General features: G+C 39.4%; 1 protein-coding gene across 8 annotated transcripts in view; it reads right to left on the reverse strand.

Moving 5' to 3' along the window:
- Positions 1-758: 758 nt before the first annotated feature.
- Positions 759-17,285, reverse strand: part of LOC121959312 (gap junction gamma-1 protein-like) — a 28,805-nt gene continuing 12,278 nt past the window's right edge. Inside the window, exons 2-6 of one of the 8 annotated variants that reach the window (XM_088070419.1) lie at positions 15,844-15,959; positions 11,160-11,275; positions 9,932-10,005; positions 5,730-6,180; positions 759-3,194 (exon numbers count right to left, since the gene is read on the reverse strand). In XM_088070419.1, coding sequence (XP_087926545.1) covers positions 1,765-3,141 — 1,377 coding nt within the window. In that variant the 5' untranslated portion in view covers positions 3,142-3,194; positions 5,730-6,180; positions 9,932-10,005; positions 11,160-11,275; positions 15,844-15,959 and the 3' untranslated portion in view covers positions 759-1,764. Of the gene's footprint in view, positions 3,195-5,729; positions 6,181-9,931; positions 10,006-11,159; positions 11,486-14,087; positions 14,307-15,843; positions 15,960-17,285 lie in introns of those variants that run through there. The other 7 variants (XM_042508561.2, XM_088070420.1, XM_042508564.2 and 4 more) reach the window with 7 other exon arrangements.

Below are 17,285 nucleotides of genomic sequence, written 5' to 3' on the forward strand. Positions count from 1 at the left end.
TACATGCAGGCATTTGCGGTTTGAGATGTTAAAAACGACAGAACACAAAGTTAGAAGATGCTAGCTTATGAATACAAGAGGTAGAATTGGTGCATTATTCAGCCTAAGTAAATTTATGTACTTAAATTATTTATCTTCACCATTTTACGTTCACTTACCCTGACAATTACACACAGCTTCTCAGTGATTTAGTAAAATACCACAGAAAAAAAAAACGTATGTTTATAAAGTATGATTCATTCTGACTTATTTGTTAGGCAGAGATTGTTGTAGATAAAATATAAGCAAATCGAAATTGAAAATTATAAGAAGGGTTTATAAAATGAAATTTTGACTTGGGAAAAAAAGGCTAAAAAAGGTTAAACTGTTTGAATAAACAATATGTACAAAGTTGTTGTTTAGTTAGCTACAAACTTGTGACACTGACTAAAAATACTAAAACTGACCTTGATAATCAACCTTGGTGATGAAAATCAGGCTTTGTCAGGTGAAACCACACTGAGGAGGGAAAAATGTTTATATTCTATTATTTTCTGGCCAGCAGGTGGCAATGTGTCTGCAAATAACTGTGATCTCAATTCAGAAACTTAATTGGCAACTTAAATCTTAATACTTGCCTTCATAGAGTAAACATATAAACATATATTTATTAGTAGCTGAAAATACAACCCACTCATTTGATGATTTATACTTATACATACTATGTTTCATCCTGTCATGGTATCAAAACTGTTACATTTATGACAAAGACAACAAGACAAATACCAATTCTTTATTCAAAACATGCACTTTTTGTTCATGAAAATATTTTTCACAAAAGAAACACTGGCACAGTGCAAAGGACAAGCCTTACAATGACATTTCAATTTGAAAATCTCAAAAATAAAAGTATGTATTAATGACAAGGAACTCTTTATACCAAGACTAGGAAAAAAAAATAACAACAGGCCAGATGCACTTATGTTTTGTCCTGTTAATTACACAAACTAATGGAGTAATGGTGACCTTGATAACATTAACTTCAAACAAAAATGTATAAAAAATGTAACAGCTTTACAATAAGACACTGACAACAGTTTGAAAATCAGGGTTAAGTCTTATACTTTGCCAAAAACTTCTACTGACAGATATATTTCTAAATCTGTCAAAACATTAATGAACTTCTTTTCTCGCCCTCTCTCTCCAGAATACTCAGAGATACTGTAAAATTACCAACTGAAAACACACTCATTTATCTGCATGGCAGGGAAAAAACACAATGCACATAAAATCTGGTATGGTGAAAATGATGATGTAATTTTGCATATTCAGAAACAGCAGTAATGTTCAAAGCTTAACTCCTGGTTGGTAATGAAACCAGTCATGTAGACAGCAGGACTTAGCTTCTGTTTTCAGTCCATAGTGATGAGGACATTTTGAGACAGTTACAATGATGCAGAGTCAAAAGAAAGCGGTACTTTGACTGAAGTAAGGCACCTTAGGTCACAGCATGGAGGCTTCTGCATATTCACTGGGAATCAAAAACACTGACAACAGCTGCAAAAGCCAATTAACAAAATATACAAAGCCGTTTTGATATTATTACCCCATTGTAACTTTATGGTGTGAAAGCAATTGAAAAGAATGTAAACTGCTTGCTGTGTCTTTTGTTTATAAACAGTATATGGACACACACACACACACACACACGTGTAAATACTGTGTCAGTCGGAAAAGGCTTTGCATTGTTTGAAAAGAACAAAAACACAAGTCACAGTCTGCATTTCAGATCCACTCCGAACCTTTAATGACCCCATATTTGCTGCTGCTACTGCTGCTGCTGCCTCTGTCTGCTTCTGCCTTGCTCGAGGTGTGTTTGGAGGCCTGCCGGTGTTTACGTTCGCGGTGAGGCTTGCTGTGGTTGTTACTATGGCTGTGTGTCTGGCTGTAGGCTGGGTTGTCTGCCTCCAGCTTGTTCTGAGGCTGACGGATGTCCTTGTGAACACCTCTGGGGGCATCTCCCATCCCCGCTCTGCACTGGTTATCATCATTACTGGTGTACTGCTGACGCTCCTCCTGGGCAATGTTCACGTGGTTCTGCCGGCATGCCATCTTAGCGTTAGTGAGATCGGTGATTGGCAGTGGCTGCTCCTGGTGTCCTGTAGATACCAGAAGTGGCTTGATGGCGATGTTGTACCCAGGTGGAGCTGATGGTGCGTTCCAAGAATAAGGGTAGCTGCTGTAATCCTCTCCGCTCATTCCCCCCTCATTAAGAGCTCCTTGTGCCCTTGTGAGCCCGTACAGCTCCTCGTCGGGGAGCTGCACCCGGCGGGAGCGTACGATCTCACAGATGGTGCCTATGCCCAGGTGAAGCATCTCCCATATATTGAGAGCCAGACAGAGCAGGGAGACTGTGTACATGATGAGGAGGAAGATGGTTTTCTCAGTGGGCCGTGACACAAAGCAGTCCACGCTGTGAGGGCAGGGCAGGTCTGAGCACACGTAGGTGGCCGGCACCGCAAATCCATACAGAGCGTACTGGCCACACAAGAACGCTACCTCTAGCACAGAGCGGGTCAAGAGCTGAAGGACATAAATACGCATCAGTCCATCCTCTTTGATACGTTGGCGTCCATCATGACGAACCTTGACCTTTGCTTGCCCATCACCACTGTGCCCTTTCCCTGCTGCACCGCCATCACTCTCCACCTCAGCCATTTCATAGATCATCGGGTCTTCCTCTTGGTCGTCTTCCGCCTCTTCAATACCCCTATGCTGCTTTCTGCCCCCCAGGTAGGGTTTCTTGGGTTTCCTCCGTGAAAACCTAGTCACTCCTCCGCTGTCTGCCTGCTCCTCCGCACGAGCAATTTTGTTGACAGCATAGCCCAGGTACATGAGCGAAGGCGTGGCCACCAGGATGATTTGGAAAACCCAGAAGCGGACGTGAGAGAGCGGAGCGAAGGCGTCATAACAGACATTTTCACAGCCCGGCTGGCCCGAGTTGCACACAAATTTGCTCTGCTCATCGTAGTAGATGGACTCCCCTCCTACGGCCGTCAGCACGATGCGGAAAACAATGAGGAAGGTGAGCCAGATTTTGCCCACGAATGTAGAATGGTTGTGGATTTCTTCCAGGAGACGAGTCAGGAAACTCCAACTCATGGTAATGGCAGGGCAGCTACGGTGAGAGGCAGCATACACCTCCTGTTACTCCCCTGTGGAGAGAAAAGAAATAAATAAACTCTGAACCATGCAGACAACACTCTAACAAAAGTATCCACATTAGTACTAGTAATTCTTTAAACCTATTTAAAATATTTATATTTAAGAGAAAGCAGACATCTTTACGTCCGATATCTCAAACACTTGGCAATTCACACAAAAACAATCAAGACTGGTAAACAGCACTACAGGTAGGAAAAAAATGAATGTATGTAAAAAAAAATAAAAATAAAAAAAAAGTGCATTTTTGATTTTGGGGTGAACTGTTCCTTTAACCATGTTAAATATGTGGAGAGAAAAACAAGAGAGAATTTATTAACTTGTCTTTTACTGTGTGTCTCGCATTTGTCTCTCTTTCCCCACAGAATAAATAGAAAAGCTTTAATTCTACAAATAAAGACACCACAGACTCTTCTGCTGTATTCAGAAAATATTTTAGCTCCAAGCACTTTGTCTTTTGTACATGGTTATCAAATAGTGCATTTCTCCACAATAACAACACGTTTATCCTTGATTCTTTTAATAGCTATGCCCCAAAGCTCATGTCTAAACAAACCGTTGGCATTAGTACACAAAGGGAAGAGTAATGACAACAGAGGAATGTCTAACCATAATTGCTATTGTTAACTGAACGTCCCTGATAGCCATTTTACATTAGGTTGTTACTGCAGTATGTCTGACCACACAGATGTTTCATAGACAAAAACCTTCTTATCTGCTTTAAGAAATAAAAGCTGGAAAATGACAACTGAAATACTTAAAACCTGAGGAGGAATCAGAAAAATTAAATATTAAAGTATCATCAAAATCAAGTACTGACTGCAACAACTATGCAATAAAAATACGGATTTAATATGATAATTTATGATGAAGTATTCCACATAATGAGTAATGGTAATGTTTATGAGGGGGCTAAAACATTACGGTAAATGTGTTGGTACTTCAGAGCTTTCTAAATAGTTTTTGATGATTTATAGCTTCAGTAAATGTAAACTATAAACCTTTACAATCAGGTTTCTTCCAGCTGTGGAATGTGAATGAACTTCAAATGTAGCCACCGTTTATCCCTAATGAATGCAACATGAATTCAATGAATAAAATCTTGAGTAAGGCCATTCACTGCTTATCCTTAATGGCAATAGCACATTTATATGCAACATTATTATCAGACATATTTACATTAGCTACTTCTTAACATTACCTGTCTGTGATAGAAGGTACAACAAGGGGTGTGTGAATAATGAACTGTTTTAGTTTTTAAATGTGTTCTTCCTCTCATTTACATTTTTCTTCCACATATAATGCAGATAAAGACCAGCATGTTTATAATTAATGGAACAACACAACCTTAATAAAGTGCTGCAGGGATGTTTTTTTTTTTTGTTAGTTGTTGTTTAAGTTAATGTAGCCTTGGTTCCCTCGTCACAAAGGCTGTGAGATTTTTCCATAGGACTTTAAGCTCTGTGGCAAATAAGTTTATAAGATCTACATGTTTTGTTCAGCAAGATAATCTTCACAAATCAACACCGCTTTTATTATTTTTGAAGGTAAATGCAATCACTAGAAGTAAAAAGCTAATGTTAAGCTATAAACAGTCTACAGCTGCATGACTTCATCACCACAACAGTGAGACTGGAAAGTCATGTCCGGCATGATGACGCTCTGTAGTCTTGTTTAGCCACTGATTAGCGACTGCCTTTTTACAGACATAAACATGCTTGTGGTATACTTTCCTCTCTCTCGAGTTTAGATGGTAAAATCCTTTCAGTCCTTTACTAAACTAGACCACCTCATACTGTCTGAAAACTGCTTTATCTGCAGACATCCTTTCATTCATTCATTCATTTTCCATAAGGGTTTGTCCTCGCAAGAGTCGCTGGAGCCAATCCCAGCTGTCATCGGGCAGAAGGCGGGGCACACCCTGGACAGGTCGCCAGAATATCACAGCCCACATATAGACAGACAACCTTTCATGCCCACACAACTAAGGGCAATTTAGAGTCACCAATCAACCTGACCTGCATGTCTTTGGACTGTGGGAGGAAGCCGGAGACCCACACAGGCACAGGGAGAACATGCAAACTCTGCACAGAAGGGCCCCCGCCCACAGACCGAACCCTGTTCCAACCCGGGATCGAAGGGACCCTCTTGCTGTGAGGCAACAGTGCTAACCACAATGCTATCATGCCACCCCCTTGCAGCCATCCATCTGCCCAAAATGTATGCTCTCTAATGAGGTGTGGTAGGACCCTATTGTAGCACAACAGAGCAGGTAAGTAGTTGGTAATGACCTTTATTTAATCTTTTGGCAGGTTGAGTGGAACAAACGTGGGTATAATCAGATTGCAGGTAAGTAGGGACAGTTATCAGTTCTGGGGTGGAGCAGAGTTCATGAGTCGAGCAGAGTTTGTAGAAAGACTGGGGTGAGCTCACGTTCACAGGTGATAGTTCAGAGTTCAGGTGGGGAAATTGTAAACATGGAGTGGACTGGTAGGTGAATGTATCAGGTAAGGTGCAGAAACACTTACATCAGGGAGCTTGTGGGAAAAGCAGGGACTCCAAAGAGGGGCAGGCAGGGCTTGTGGACAAGGAGGAAGCAGAGTTGGCATCAGGCAGGCAGGCAGCAGAGCAGACGAATCCAGTAGGAGCAGGAAGCTGGATCAACGAGGACAGGCTGGGAATCGATGCACAGTCAGAACAATAAACACCAATGGCACTCACACGAAGGAGATGTTTCACTCGGCAGGAGGTTCTGAAGACAGCTGGAAGAATGGCGAGCTCTCTCGACGGAGCTGAAGCAGTAGAACACTGCACAGCCACAGGCAGACGACAACCAGGAAGTGCACAGGAAAAACTCTTCGCCGGGTCAGAGGCGAGTCGAGTCGTAACCAGGAAAACAGTCCGAGAGTGAATGCTGCTTAAATATTGGCTTGATTGGAGATGAGGAGCAGCTGGGAGCACCAGGTGGAGGTGAGGAGGCTGATGAGGGGGAGTGGCCGGATGGAGAGAGAAGTCAGGGTGGAGTAAGTGAAAAAAATCCCACAGCAGCAGGAGAGAGGCAGAGCAGACTGTGACAATCTCCAAGAGTCACTCGTAGAGGAAATTTAAAAGGTCCAGACTTTTGTCGGACTGACAATGTCTGCATGCTTTTGTGTGTGTGTGTGTGTGTGTGTGTATGTGTGTGTGTGAGTAAGTTCAGGGGGTTTCCCAGGATAGTATACTATATTCCAACTGTGGCTCCTGCTTGGCTGCTTGTAATAACATGCACTGGACATCCATCTACCAACAGGGGACAGAGGCGAAGGCAAACAAGTGCGGTGATAAAGGAGAAGCCTTATGGTTGTTCTCGGGCTGTCACTGTATGAAGTCAATTATTTTATCATACTGTTTGGCAAAAAATAAAACATTTTTAAAAAATCAATGTTTAAGGGTTTAACCATATGACAACAAAACATGGGATTTGCTTTTATTGGTTTTATGACTACAATGATCAATCAAAGGGTAGAATATTAAACACTAACATATTAATAATTGACTGTTTTCTTGGAAATAATAAAAACATTTGCTGGTTACAGCTTTTTAGATGTGAGGATTTACCATTTACCTCTGTTTCATATCACTGTAAACTGAATAGACTGTAGATCTGGACTGTTGGGCAGGAATGGCATGTCGATTTCTGACCCAAAAAACATTAATTTTGAACCCTGGCAAGACTTTTAAATTTGTTCCTTTTTACTTATAACTTGAAATAAGAAAACATTTATTTTCTATATTTTACAAAATATGTAACTTAATTTTACAGTATACAAACTCTAGCAACCACAGATTAAACTTAACTGCATATACAGTGCTCCTGCACTTCTATTGATGTCATGCCACTGAACATTTCCCTCACTGACACTTCATTTATAATAGGCATACTGACACATTGTCAGATTGAGTCAGTGTGACATTTTAGTTTTGAAAAAAATTAGACAAAGAGACTTTAAGGAAACCAGGTCCAGCTGCTGTTAACATGCTTCCCCCATGTCTCATTCCGTACAGAAAAAAAGTCCTGACTGTCTCATTAAGGGCCACATGCCCTCTAAAACTGCACATCTGGCCACGTTGTGTAATGTACTATTTGGAGGCCCCGTAGCACAACTATCACCACCCAAACATAAGTCTCGTGGATGGCGAGAAACTGGGAACAATCCCTCATATTAGCCCAGTTTTGCATCAGCTTATCAGCAGAGTGAATCATGCTGCTGCACAACAATAGAGAGGAAAGCAAATTTAATTGCAAGCCATTAAATCGGGCATTTTAGGTCTAAACAATCCTATGTAATGTCTAATCCTCTAAACACAGACACAAACAAATGGAACAGTAAGATGAGCACGTGTGTAAATTATTACCTTTCAGCTTCTGGTGCCAGATTTTTGTGATAAACACACCATCCTCTATTGTTAAACATGCATGCATCAAACTAGTGCCTGCTGTTAACACTTCTCTGACAACTGTCTATGTAAAGTCAGTGAATGCAGTGGTAAGTGAACCAGAAAATGAACTCCACAGATATGTCTTTATTTAAAACTACAAATGAAGTCCATTTGTTCTTTGCAAAAAAAAAACCCTGCCTAGTCTCAAAAAGTAGCAACAATACCACGGCCCAAGTTATTAGCAGTGCCACATCGAATGCCCGAAAGTGATGCATTGCATTTTCCCCAGATGTCTCCCAGCCCCAGACCTGCAGCCTCCAGTTTCCTACAGCGCCAGTAAAAGAACTATTTGAGGAGTGTAACTTTAAAGAGCAGTCAGCCTTGCACATGCCTATCTAAGAAGGCTTCAAGCTGTGAACGTGAGGGTTTGTGGTTTCCTTCAAAGCAGTTTAAAGTGATGTTCTACTCAAAATCTATCTCTAGAGTATGAAACACTCACCACCTCTTAACTTGAGGGGTGACTGTAAAAGGTTTTTAGTTTGCTGACAAAGTACTTCCTGTTTTTAAAGGCATATGTATTTTTTTTTTTTCTTGATTAGAGACATACTACAAAGAGAACTGTCAGGAAAGAGCACTTGGATGTGTGTAATACACTGTGTCAGTGTGTTGTCCTTTGAGTGGTCATTGACTGAACAAAACATAAATAAGAGCATGATTAGGTATAAGTTTGCTAAGACACTTGCGGTTGCGCATTTACATTAAGTACAGATAAAGTCAAGGAACAAAAGTTACACTAGATATCTTTTTGCTGCAGGATTATTCCAGATGTGATACAGCAATCCCAGACTCAGAACTAATGTGGGCCAGGGATGTAAAGTGTGGGGGCTAATAGTCCCTATTTTCCACCCACTTACTTTCAGTGCCATCGCTCCAACTACAATCATCTTCAAACTCAGACTTCATTGTAATCTCAACCCTACACTCACTTCACTCCCCTACTTCCCGAGCCTTTGCTCGGACCACACCCTTGGCAAACTTTGTCTTCATTGTCATCTCAACTACAGATCAGTAAGGGTCCAGACACACCAGAGTTGAGAGTGATATCTCATCACACCAGCAAGAGGCGGTTTGTCTGTAATGGCCGTTCAAAAACAGACACTTGAAGACTGTCTTGACACTAGTTAGCCAGTCGGTAAATTAACATTTACTGTGTGCCAGTGAATAATAACACAAACCATCAGAAAACTCAGTGGCTAAAAAACCCCAATTTTACCTTATTCGACACATTTGATTCAAACTAACTCCCTCTTAATTTTAGGTCATTGTTAACTTTCCTCCCCTCTGTGTCTCTTCTCGTGTACTAAGCTGAACTGCCAATCAGAGTGATGTCAATCACCGACTGCCTCTGCTGTCGCAAACACCGATTCAACAAGCTGAATCAGCAGAGAAAAAGCCGGCGTGGGACACTGTGGCCCAACACTGGACGATTATGATGGCCAACCATTGTTTCTGTAAGGGCCTTAAAATGTCATAACTGCATCTTTCACAGTTGTGATGCTTTCGTAGTGACAAAATCTGAAGACAGACAAATACCTGACAAAATATTCAAAATCACTTCTGTGTGAGTTCCTGCCACAATAAGTGTCTCCAGGATAACAATTTGCCATGATGCAAAACACACACAGAATCACAAGGTGAAAAAATTCCATTCGTGTTGTTGCAGATGGTAATCAGGTGTCAATAACTAACAGACCTGATAGTGGTAACCATAACAAGCAGTTCAAATTATTGTCATTGTGGCGCCTTCATTACTACGTTACTTATGTTACGGCAAACGTTCTGTCCTCTCTCGAGAAAAGTCAAGGACTGCAGTGTTATCACCCAAACTCATCTCCCATCACTGTGTACCCAGACATGGAGCCTACAGGGTACGTTGATGTCACTACGGGAGCCATCTACTCAAAGACATCAAACTCCACACAGAAGATGTATGCTTGTGTAGCCTACAACATAATCTAGACACAAGCCTCTAGTGCAGAGAGCTAATTTGTCATGAAGAGGAAGCCAATGCAAGTATGCTTGCTAGAACAAAACATCAATCATCCCGCTAAAAACAGCTGGAAAGTAACAAGTGTTACTGGAGCATTAGTGCCTTGTACAAGGGCGTCTCAGTTGTTATTTTGCACTTATAACAAGTGTCAGGTCATGCATTTAAAAGTTTTTAACTAATAACTACATAATCTTAATGTCCTTACAGAACAGGGTCTTATGATATGAAAATACATTTATATTTGCATATTGATCTTATTACCTCTTTTTGTTTTATCCTTCCTATCCTCCTCGGTTTCCTGGCCAGAATTCAGAAATATTTCAAACCCCATGTGCCTGCAAAAAGAACCAAGATAACAACATAAACCTTAAAATCGTCACAGTTTTCTATAGAACAGGGGAATTGTTAATTGACATAGTAATTGTTAACTTCTACTGTCATGTTCAATTTTTCTTTTACAATTAAATGCATTTAAGATGTCAAACTAGAGGCAATTTCAAAGCGTTATGAGGTAAAACATGAAACTAAAATACTTGTTTTGAAAGGTTTAAGCTTATATCTTCATCTGATCATTATTCATGTCTTTTTTAATTACGAAAAATATACTGTACATAAAAAAGGTTACACAGCTTTTTACAATCAAATACCTCAAAAGAAAAGCACACAAAACCATATTATTTCATGCTGTAGCTGGTTTAAAAATACAAACCAAACAAACAAAACCCCCAATAATTTAGCTTTAGCCAGCTGCTTGGACATGGGCCTACAATGAGTAGTCAACTAATCGATTGGACAGAAAATGAATGCAAAGAAATTTTAAAAATAGATTTCAATTATTAAAGTAGTACCTATGCATTATCTGGCTCAACCTTAGCTAATATATTATCTTTGAAAACAAGCTAACATTACAGTTAGCCTAATTTATTTGAGTTGAGTTTCAGGAAATTGTGGTTTTTTACTTTTACTAAAAATTTACTTTTTTAGAAAACACTTTACAGTCTAACCAAAACAACTGAGTTGATAAAAAAAAAAAGACAGATACATGTTACTTAAAAATAACGTAAGTTAGTTGCTTTGGCCACCTTCAGTATCATTTGGCAACAATGAACTAACCAAACAAAAAAGCTGAGAGGGTTTGTTTTTTCGTTTCAACGATGACACATGTTATATAATGTTTATTCATCCTTTAATTTAATTATCAGAAACATTTGTTACGTTACAGTTACTTAAAAAGCTTGTAAAACACAACTCTTAAACTTAATGTGGGTAAGGTTACCGAACCCTCCGAGCAAACATTTATAACCATGGCAACATAACTAATGTTAGCTAACTTAGGACGATCTTTTAACATTAGTCAATTTATTTAACTTGGTAAATAGCTACAAAGACACATTTCTTTGTATTCCTATTACCTCACGTTAAATTCCCCTATAATAGTTTAGTAATTATCCCTCAAGCATACTTTGACATGTGACATGTATCTGCCTACCTCTCGTAAATTCATCGCAGCATCCTCACCTCTTCATGCACGTTTGTCGCCGCTCCCTCCGCCAGAAAGCCGCATCAACGTTCACAAATCAGCCGGAGAGATATCGTACTTCTGTGCTGGGGAAAAAATATCAATCGCCGAATTGAATGAAAAAGTACAATGCAGAAGTGCACCAAGAAAAAATTGCTCAAAGTTTGAAAGAAGTTAAGTCTTGAATGATTAGAGTGTTAAATTGACTTTTTCATCCCGCAGACTGGTACACCAGGAGAGGGCTTGATGGTATGTGCAGAGGAAGACAAACTGGCTGGTGTCAAGCAAGGAGGAGTTTGAGTGTGTGTGTGTGTGTGTGTGTGTGTGTGTGTGTGTGTGAGAGAGAGAGAGAGAGAGAGAGAGAGAGAGAGAGATATGCATCATGAGGCATACTTCTCTACTTTAATTACAAACTGAGATTATAGCATAAAAATATAGGAGTATAGGATATATAGGAGTTTATAAAATATGTTGTTTTGTTATAAATGCAACTGCCAAAAATTTAATACAAGTACAGCTACAACAGTTAGTTAAATAGTCAATCAGTCTATTCACAGAATATGAAATGCCAACTATTTTGATAAACATTTCAGTCTGCTTCTATTTTTATTTTAATCTTTAATCTTTTGTAATCTATAATTTTAAGGTTGGGGGTATTTTATCTATTTAGATTTTTTTAGGATTTTTTTGCATTGGGTAATTTTACTTTTAATACTTTTAGTAAATGTCTCTGATTTTGTTTTTGTTTGTTTTTTTACATTTACTTGAGTACCATTTTCTATTTGGAACTTTTACTTGTAACAGAGTACTTTTATAGAGTAGTATTAGTACTTTTACCTCAGAAAGGGATCTGAATACTTCTTCTGCCACTGTGCTTAAACACATGTATATTACAAGCGCCAGTCAATGGCATACGGGCATGTTTCCAATGCATCACTTGTCTTTACATCTGCAGTTGAATACCAAAGAAGTCACCATTGTGTGGGAAATACTAGTTCTTCTACTATGTAAAAAGACTGCAGCGCCACAGTCTATTATTCAGTAGCCACATATTTTCCAGGGTTATGACATGTTTCCGTCAGCTTTGTCTATCTGTCATCAAAAATATGTGGACGATAATCTAGTGACAAAATTATGACTTTGTTTTCTCACATGCAGAGCATGTGAGAAGTGTGTTGTTGAAATGTTGATAACATTCCCCTTTTTGTACAGAGACCCATTGCAAAGTTTCTGGTTTCCTCCAGCTCCTGCAGGCTGCACAAAGACTTGGCCATGTTTCAGGGCTTTATAAAAGGGGCACAGATCAGAGATTTCAGACAACACATTCTGTATATTTACCACTTTGTTGTCTTTAGACGGAGTCTGAGAATGAACAGACACATAGAGTTTGTTTCATCTTCTTCCATCAGGCTTTGGATTCAAATCAGGAGCTTTTATGCTTTCTGCTATCAATTCCTCAAGCTGCTTTTAAGGGGCACTCCATGAATTTTATACATAAAGGTCAGTTTACTCGCCATGGAGAGCACAACTCAGCCTGTAAAAACAGCTGTGTAATGTCATCTGCAGTTCTGGTTGGAGCTTTATAAAGTCCTAGAAAGTAACTCTGATTATATAACAGCCCATGAAAAAACCTGGGGTGTGAAGTTTGAAAGATAAAGGCAGTTAACAGGTACTTAGATTGTAATGAAAAATGCTATCTTGACACTTTGTGGGAATTATAAGTACCACTGCTTTTGGACACATATACTCCTTCTCCACCCAAATTAGCGTGTGCATGCCAGTTTTTTAACACAGGTAAACCCGCTGAAAATAGGCTACAGAGTCCTTTCCCATTGTCAGTAGAGCAGAGCTGTGTACACGGCTCTGCAATAGATGAATATACCTTTTCCTTTCTGTGTGTGGACTTTCCCACTAGATTTTGGTTATTGGCAAAAAAAAAGCTTACATGTTTTGTTTAGCAACATAAACACTGCTTTTGTGATTTTTTAAAATATAAATGTAATTGCCCAAACTACAAAGCTTACATTAGGCTATATACCAACTACAACACAGTTGAATGACATCACATTGCCACTGTGTTATTGTCACATTTTACTAATTTCTTGCAATTTGTGGGACATATCCTGTCAAGTTGGTCATTGACTGTTTTAGAAAGAAATCATATCAATTTGTGCAGGTTTCAAAGGGTCTGAACACAGCATAAAAAAAACCAAACAAACAAAAAAACCAATGACGATCCAGGTTTCAAAGGATTAACCTCCTCAAGGATGTACAAATACAAACCAAACATTGTTCTCTCTGCGTCTAATGACCTACAAGCAAAGGAATCTTAGCTTTATCACCACTGTTCATCTCAAGGACAAGGACAAACGTCAGCTCAGGCAGCCCTCACTTCCTTCTCCTTTCCATCTCCATTTGTTGCTAACTGACTGTTTCTGTCAGGGAGGGCTGCTGCTCTAAGCTATTAGCTTGACTTTTGGCCGGCATTGTATTCTCAAACTATCAGCAGAAGAATCAAAAACAAAGCAGTGGAAACAGTTACGAGCCTAATCAGCCTGATAGCTTTTTGGCAAAGGAAGTCCACATCCTAATTCAGAGCGACCTCTTACAAGTCTCAAGTCCCTTAATGGAGTTATCTTTCACCTCAGAGGGAGTAATTGAATGGACAAAAATCAATGAGGGTATCAATAAAAGCAATCATCGGATAGCTCTGTCAATTTAAAACATTTTAACAGAGTGTCTTCTGTTATTGGTGAGAGGAAGGGCTGTATCAGCTGGTATGTGGATATTGACGGGAGGTACAACAGACTGTCATTGACGAGTTCAAGATCTTAAAATACAATTTGTCATCAATCTCTCCAAATTGATGTTAACTGAGTTTTCTATCCATTCACTTACCTCTGGAGGTCATTGGAAATGGGGTTGGACAGCAAGTTATCTTTTGCCTATTTAATCATAATAGACACAGCATGTACTGTTTCTCCAACAATGTCAGCCTCCACATGACCTAAACTGAAGGATCAATTCCGTTTAGATCAATTCAGCTGAGAGTTGCAAAAGTCCAGAGCCAACAAATAGGTTTTTCAAAGAGTGAAGTGCTAAATCAGTTTTGCTCAACTTAGTCTGTGGGCAAAATCTGGCCCCTGATCGGGTGCCCCCCCCCCAACACCCCAACCATTTTCAAATTCACAATAAAAATTAAAGAAAAAAAAAAAATCAGAGAAATATCCAAAAATCCGAGAAACGTCCCAAAAATCTGAGAAACATCCAAAAATCCTAGAAAGTAAGCTTAAATCCTAAATCCTAAAAGGCTGGAAATGTCCTTAAATCCTTAAACGTCTTAAAATCCTAGAAACATCCAGAAATCTGGAAAACGTCCAAAAATCCTAGAAATGTCCTTAAATCCTGGAAACATCCTTAAATGCTGGAAACATACTAAACTTCTAGAAACATCCTTAAATCTTGAAATGTCTTCAAATTCTAGAAATTCGAGAAATGTCCTAAAATGTTAGAAACACCCTTAAGTCCTAGAATCGTCCCAAAATCAGAGAAATGTCCTAAATCCTAGAAATGTACTAAAATATACTAAAATCCTAGAACTGTGCTAAAATCCTATAAACATGTATGGGGCAGCTGTGACTTGCCCCTGGCCTCCTGTCATTTTGTAAAAGTGGCCCCTTAGCAAAGCGAGTTGGATAACACCGTGCTAAATCAAATTAGAAGACAAGAAGGCATTACACGTGGAAGAAAAGTGTTTCGTACAGTCAGCTTTTCTCTGGTGACGTTATCATCAGGAGCCTCGGACTGACAACAGAAAATATGACGGTAGACATAACAATGACACGGAATCACCCGAGGGACGGCCTGACACAGTAAATCAGAGCCAAGAAATCAGATGTGGAGAGAGAACAATGTGAGATTGGATGCAAACATGACATGTGGAATGTCTTTATCTGATCTGACAGAAGTCAAACTAGAGAGGAAGAGCGGGGGTATCGAAGGGAAGAGATAAAACAGGGGTTAAATGCAGAAACAAGGTTAAATCAGGCAAAATGGGCCTAAAATAGACTGAATCCTTTACAAGTAAGACGGCTGAATCAACAAATTACTTGGCTGACTTCAGCAGCGGCTCACATGATGACATGGGGCACGCACACACATGTCATCTCTGTCACAGCCTTGAGCCTGAACTGTCATGTTCCCCGAGAGTTGTTTCATGAATTCACATCAGCGCTATTGTTTACGCCGAAGGAAGCCTGTTGGTGTCACATGGTTTTCTCATTATTCCAATGCAACCAAACTCTCTGTGTGAATGCTTGTAAGAACTGATAAAGTCTGCTACTGCAGAGGACATCAGCGGTTTTGACAGAGATATGTTGACATGGTGCCACCTTCTGGTCAAAATATGTACACAGAAGTTACGTTCTGAACATATTAAAAGCCAGTCATTCCCAACCTTTTCCCCTTTTAATGGGTTAACTGACTATAAGTGACATTTTATGTATTTTCATAATATATTCAATACATAACAGTACCAATGATAACAATAATCCCAGCAATAAGAGACACTGTTTATAATAGTATCACCCAAAATACATTAAAAGTAATAATCACTTTAAATCGAAGATGTGCAGTAGTATTATGATTCACTTACCATCGTGGTCATCTTTGGGTGAGCCAGGATCTGGTTCATAAATATATCTCTTCTTTGAAAGGTTTCATGCTCTTTCGGGCATCTCTTTTTCAGTATTTCCTGCTGGCCCATCCAATCTGTGAAATACATAAAAGTATTTTTATGTGGTTCTTAATGTCACTATGCCTTATAATTTGTTGCAACAACTTGTTAATACCTTTGACTTTACAGATTTTGTGTTAAATTTAAACATTTTAGGCCACGAGGTACTGAAAAACATGATCGTAAATTCACCAGAAATACCACAGTAAGACACAGAGACCAAAACAACAGGGAATAGAGAAATATCTGAAACAACTGCATTTTCTGTGATTAGACAGCCGGACGTTATGTTCTGGACATTGCTCAGAAACTCCTGCTTATTGATGACATACCTTGGAAACATACATCTTCCCAATCCCCTTCATTTACTGGTAATTTTCCTCTTTTTTACTCATTTTTAGCAAATTTTTGGACCATTTCTCATAAAGTCGTTTGTCCACCTCTTCAAAGTTTCAAAGGGTTAAGGCACCTCGACATTGGCTTTACTTTTCAGAACATAAGCTACGTCCACCTCTTTTAAACCGTCTGCGGTAAATTGGATTGCCTCATCCACTGAAGGTCACTACAATGGCCATGGTTGTGGCTAATGTTTAGTCATCTCCTTTTTAATGTCTTCTCATATCATCACAGATCAGTGTCTCTGTCTGTCTCTGCTCCCTCCACACTGCTGACATTCTTTCCACTGACCCTGCCATCTCCACTTTTCTGTCTACACTCTCGTCCACTCTCCTCTAATCCTGCCCTTCTGTCTTCACTTTGTCCTTTGGCTGTCTGAAGTCTTGCAAGTTGAGAAAGCGGTTTGGATGACTCCTCTCACTCTCTCAGTCTCTTCTGTCATCCTCCTTTTCTGCTTCTGCCTCTGCTAAAATCAACACATCCCCTTAGGATTGCATCATGTGAAACTTCTTCTCCTTGTCCTATCTCCCTATATCACTCCCCCTTTCTCCTCAGTTTTCCTCAACACTAGCCTGACATTATCTCTTCCAGAACAATCATTTAAAACCAGTGACATGAACAAAAACATACCAGCATGACGCCATTTGTTTCCTTTCAAAATTCTCAGCACAAACTGACTTAGCAACAGTCTTCACTTCTGAGGCTTTATTGGGCTTTCCCCAGGACACTATTTTAATAAAGACTTTTTAATTCCTGAAGCTGACTAAATCTCAAGTTAAGGTGTAATAGCTGCACTGGATCTTTTGATGATGCTCAATTTGAAACAATTGATCAATAATTGCTTAGGCTATAAAAACAACATTTTCAAATGTCTTGTTTTTTCTAACCAACAGTTCAAAACTGAAATAAGTTCTGCATATAATGATACAAAAACAGAGACAAGTAGCTAACTAAAAAGCAGCTAG

Source organism: Plectropomus leopardus, chromosome 19 (genome assembly GCF_026936395.1).
Source record: "Plectropomus leopardus strain MGB_pleo_1.0 chromosome 19, ASM2693639v1, whole genome shotgun sequence".
Lineage (NCBI taxonomy): Eukaryota > Metazoa > Chordata > Actinopteri > Perciformes > Serranidae > Plectropomus > Plectropomus leopardus.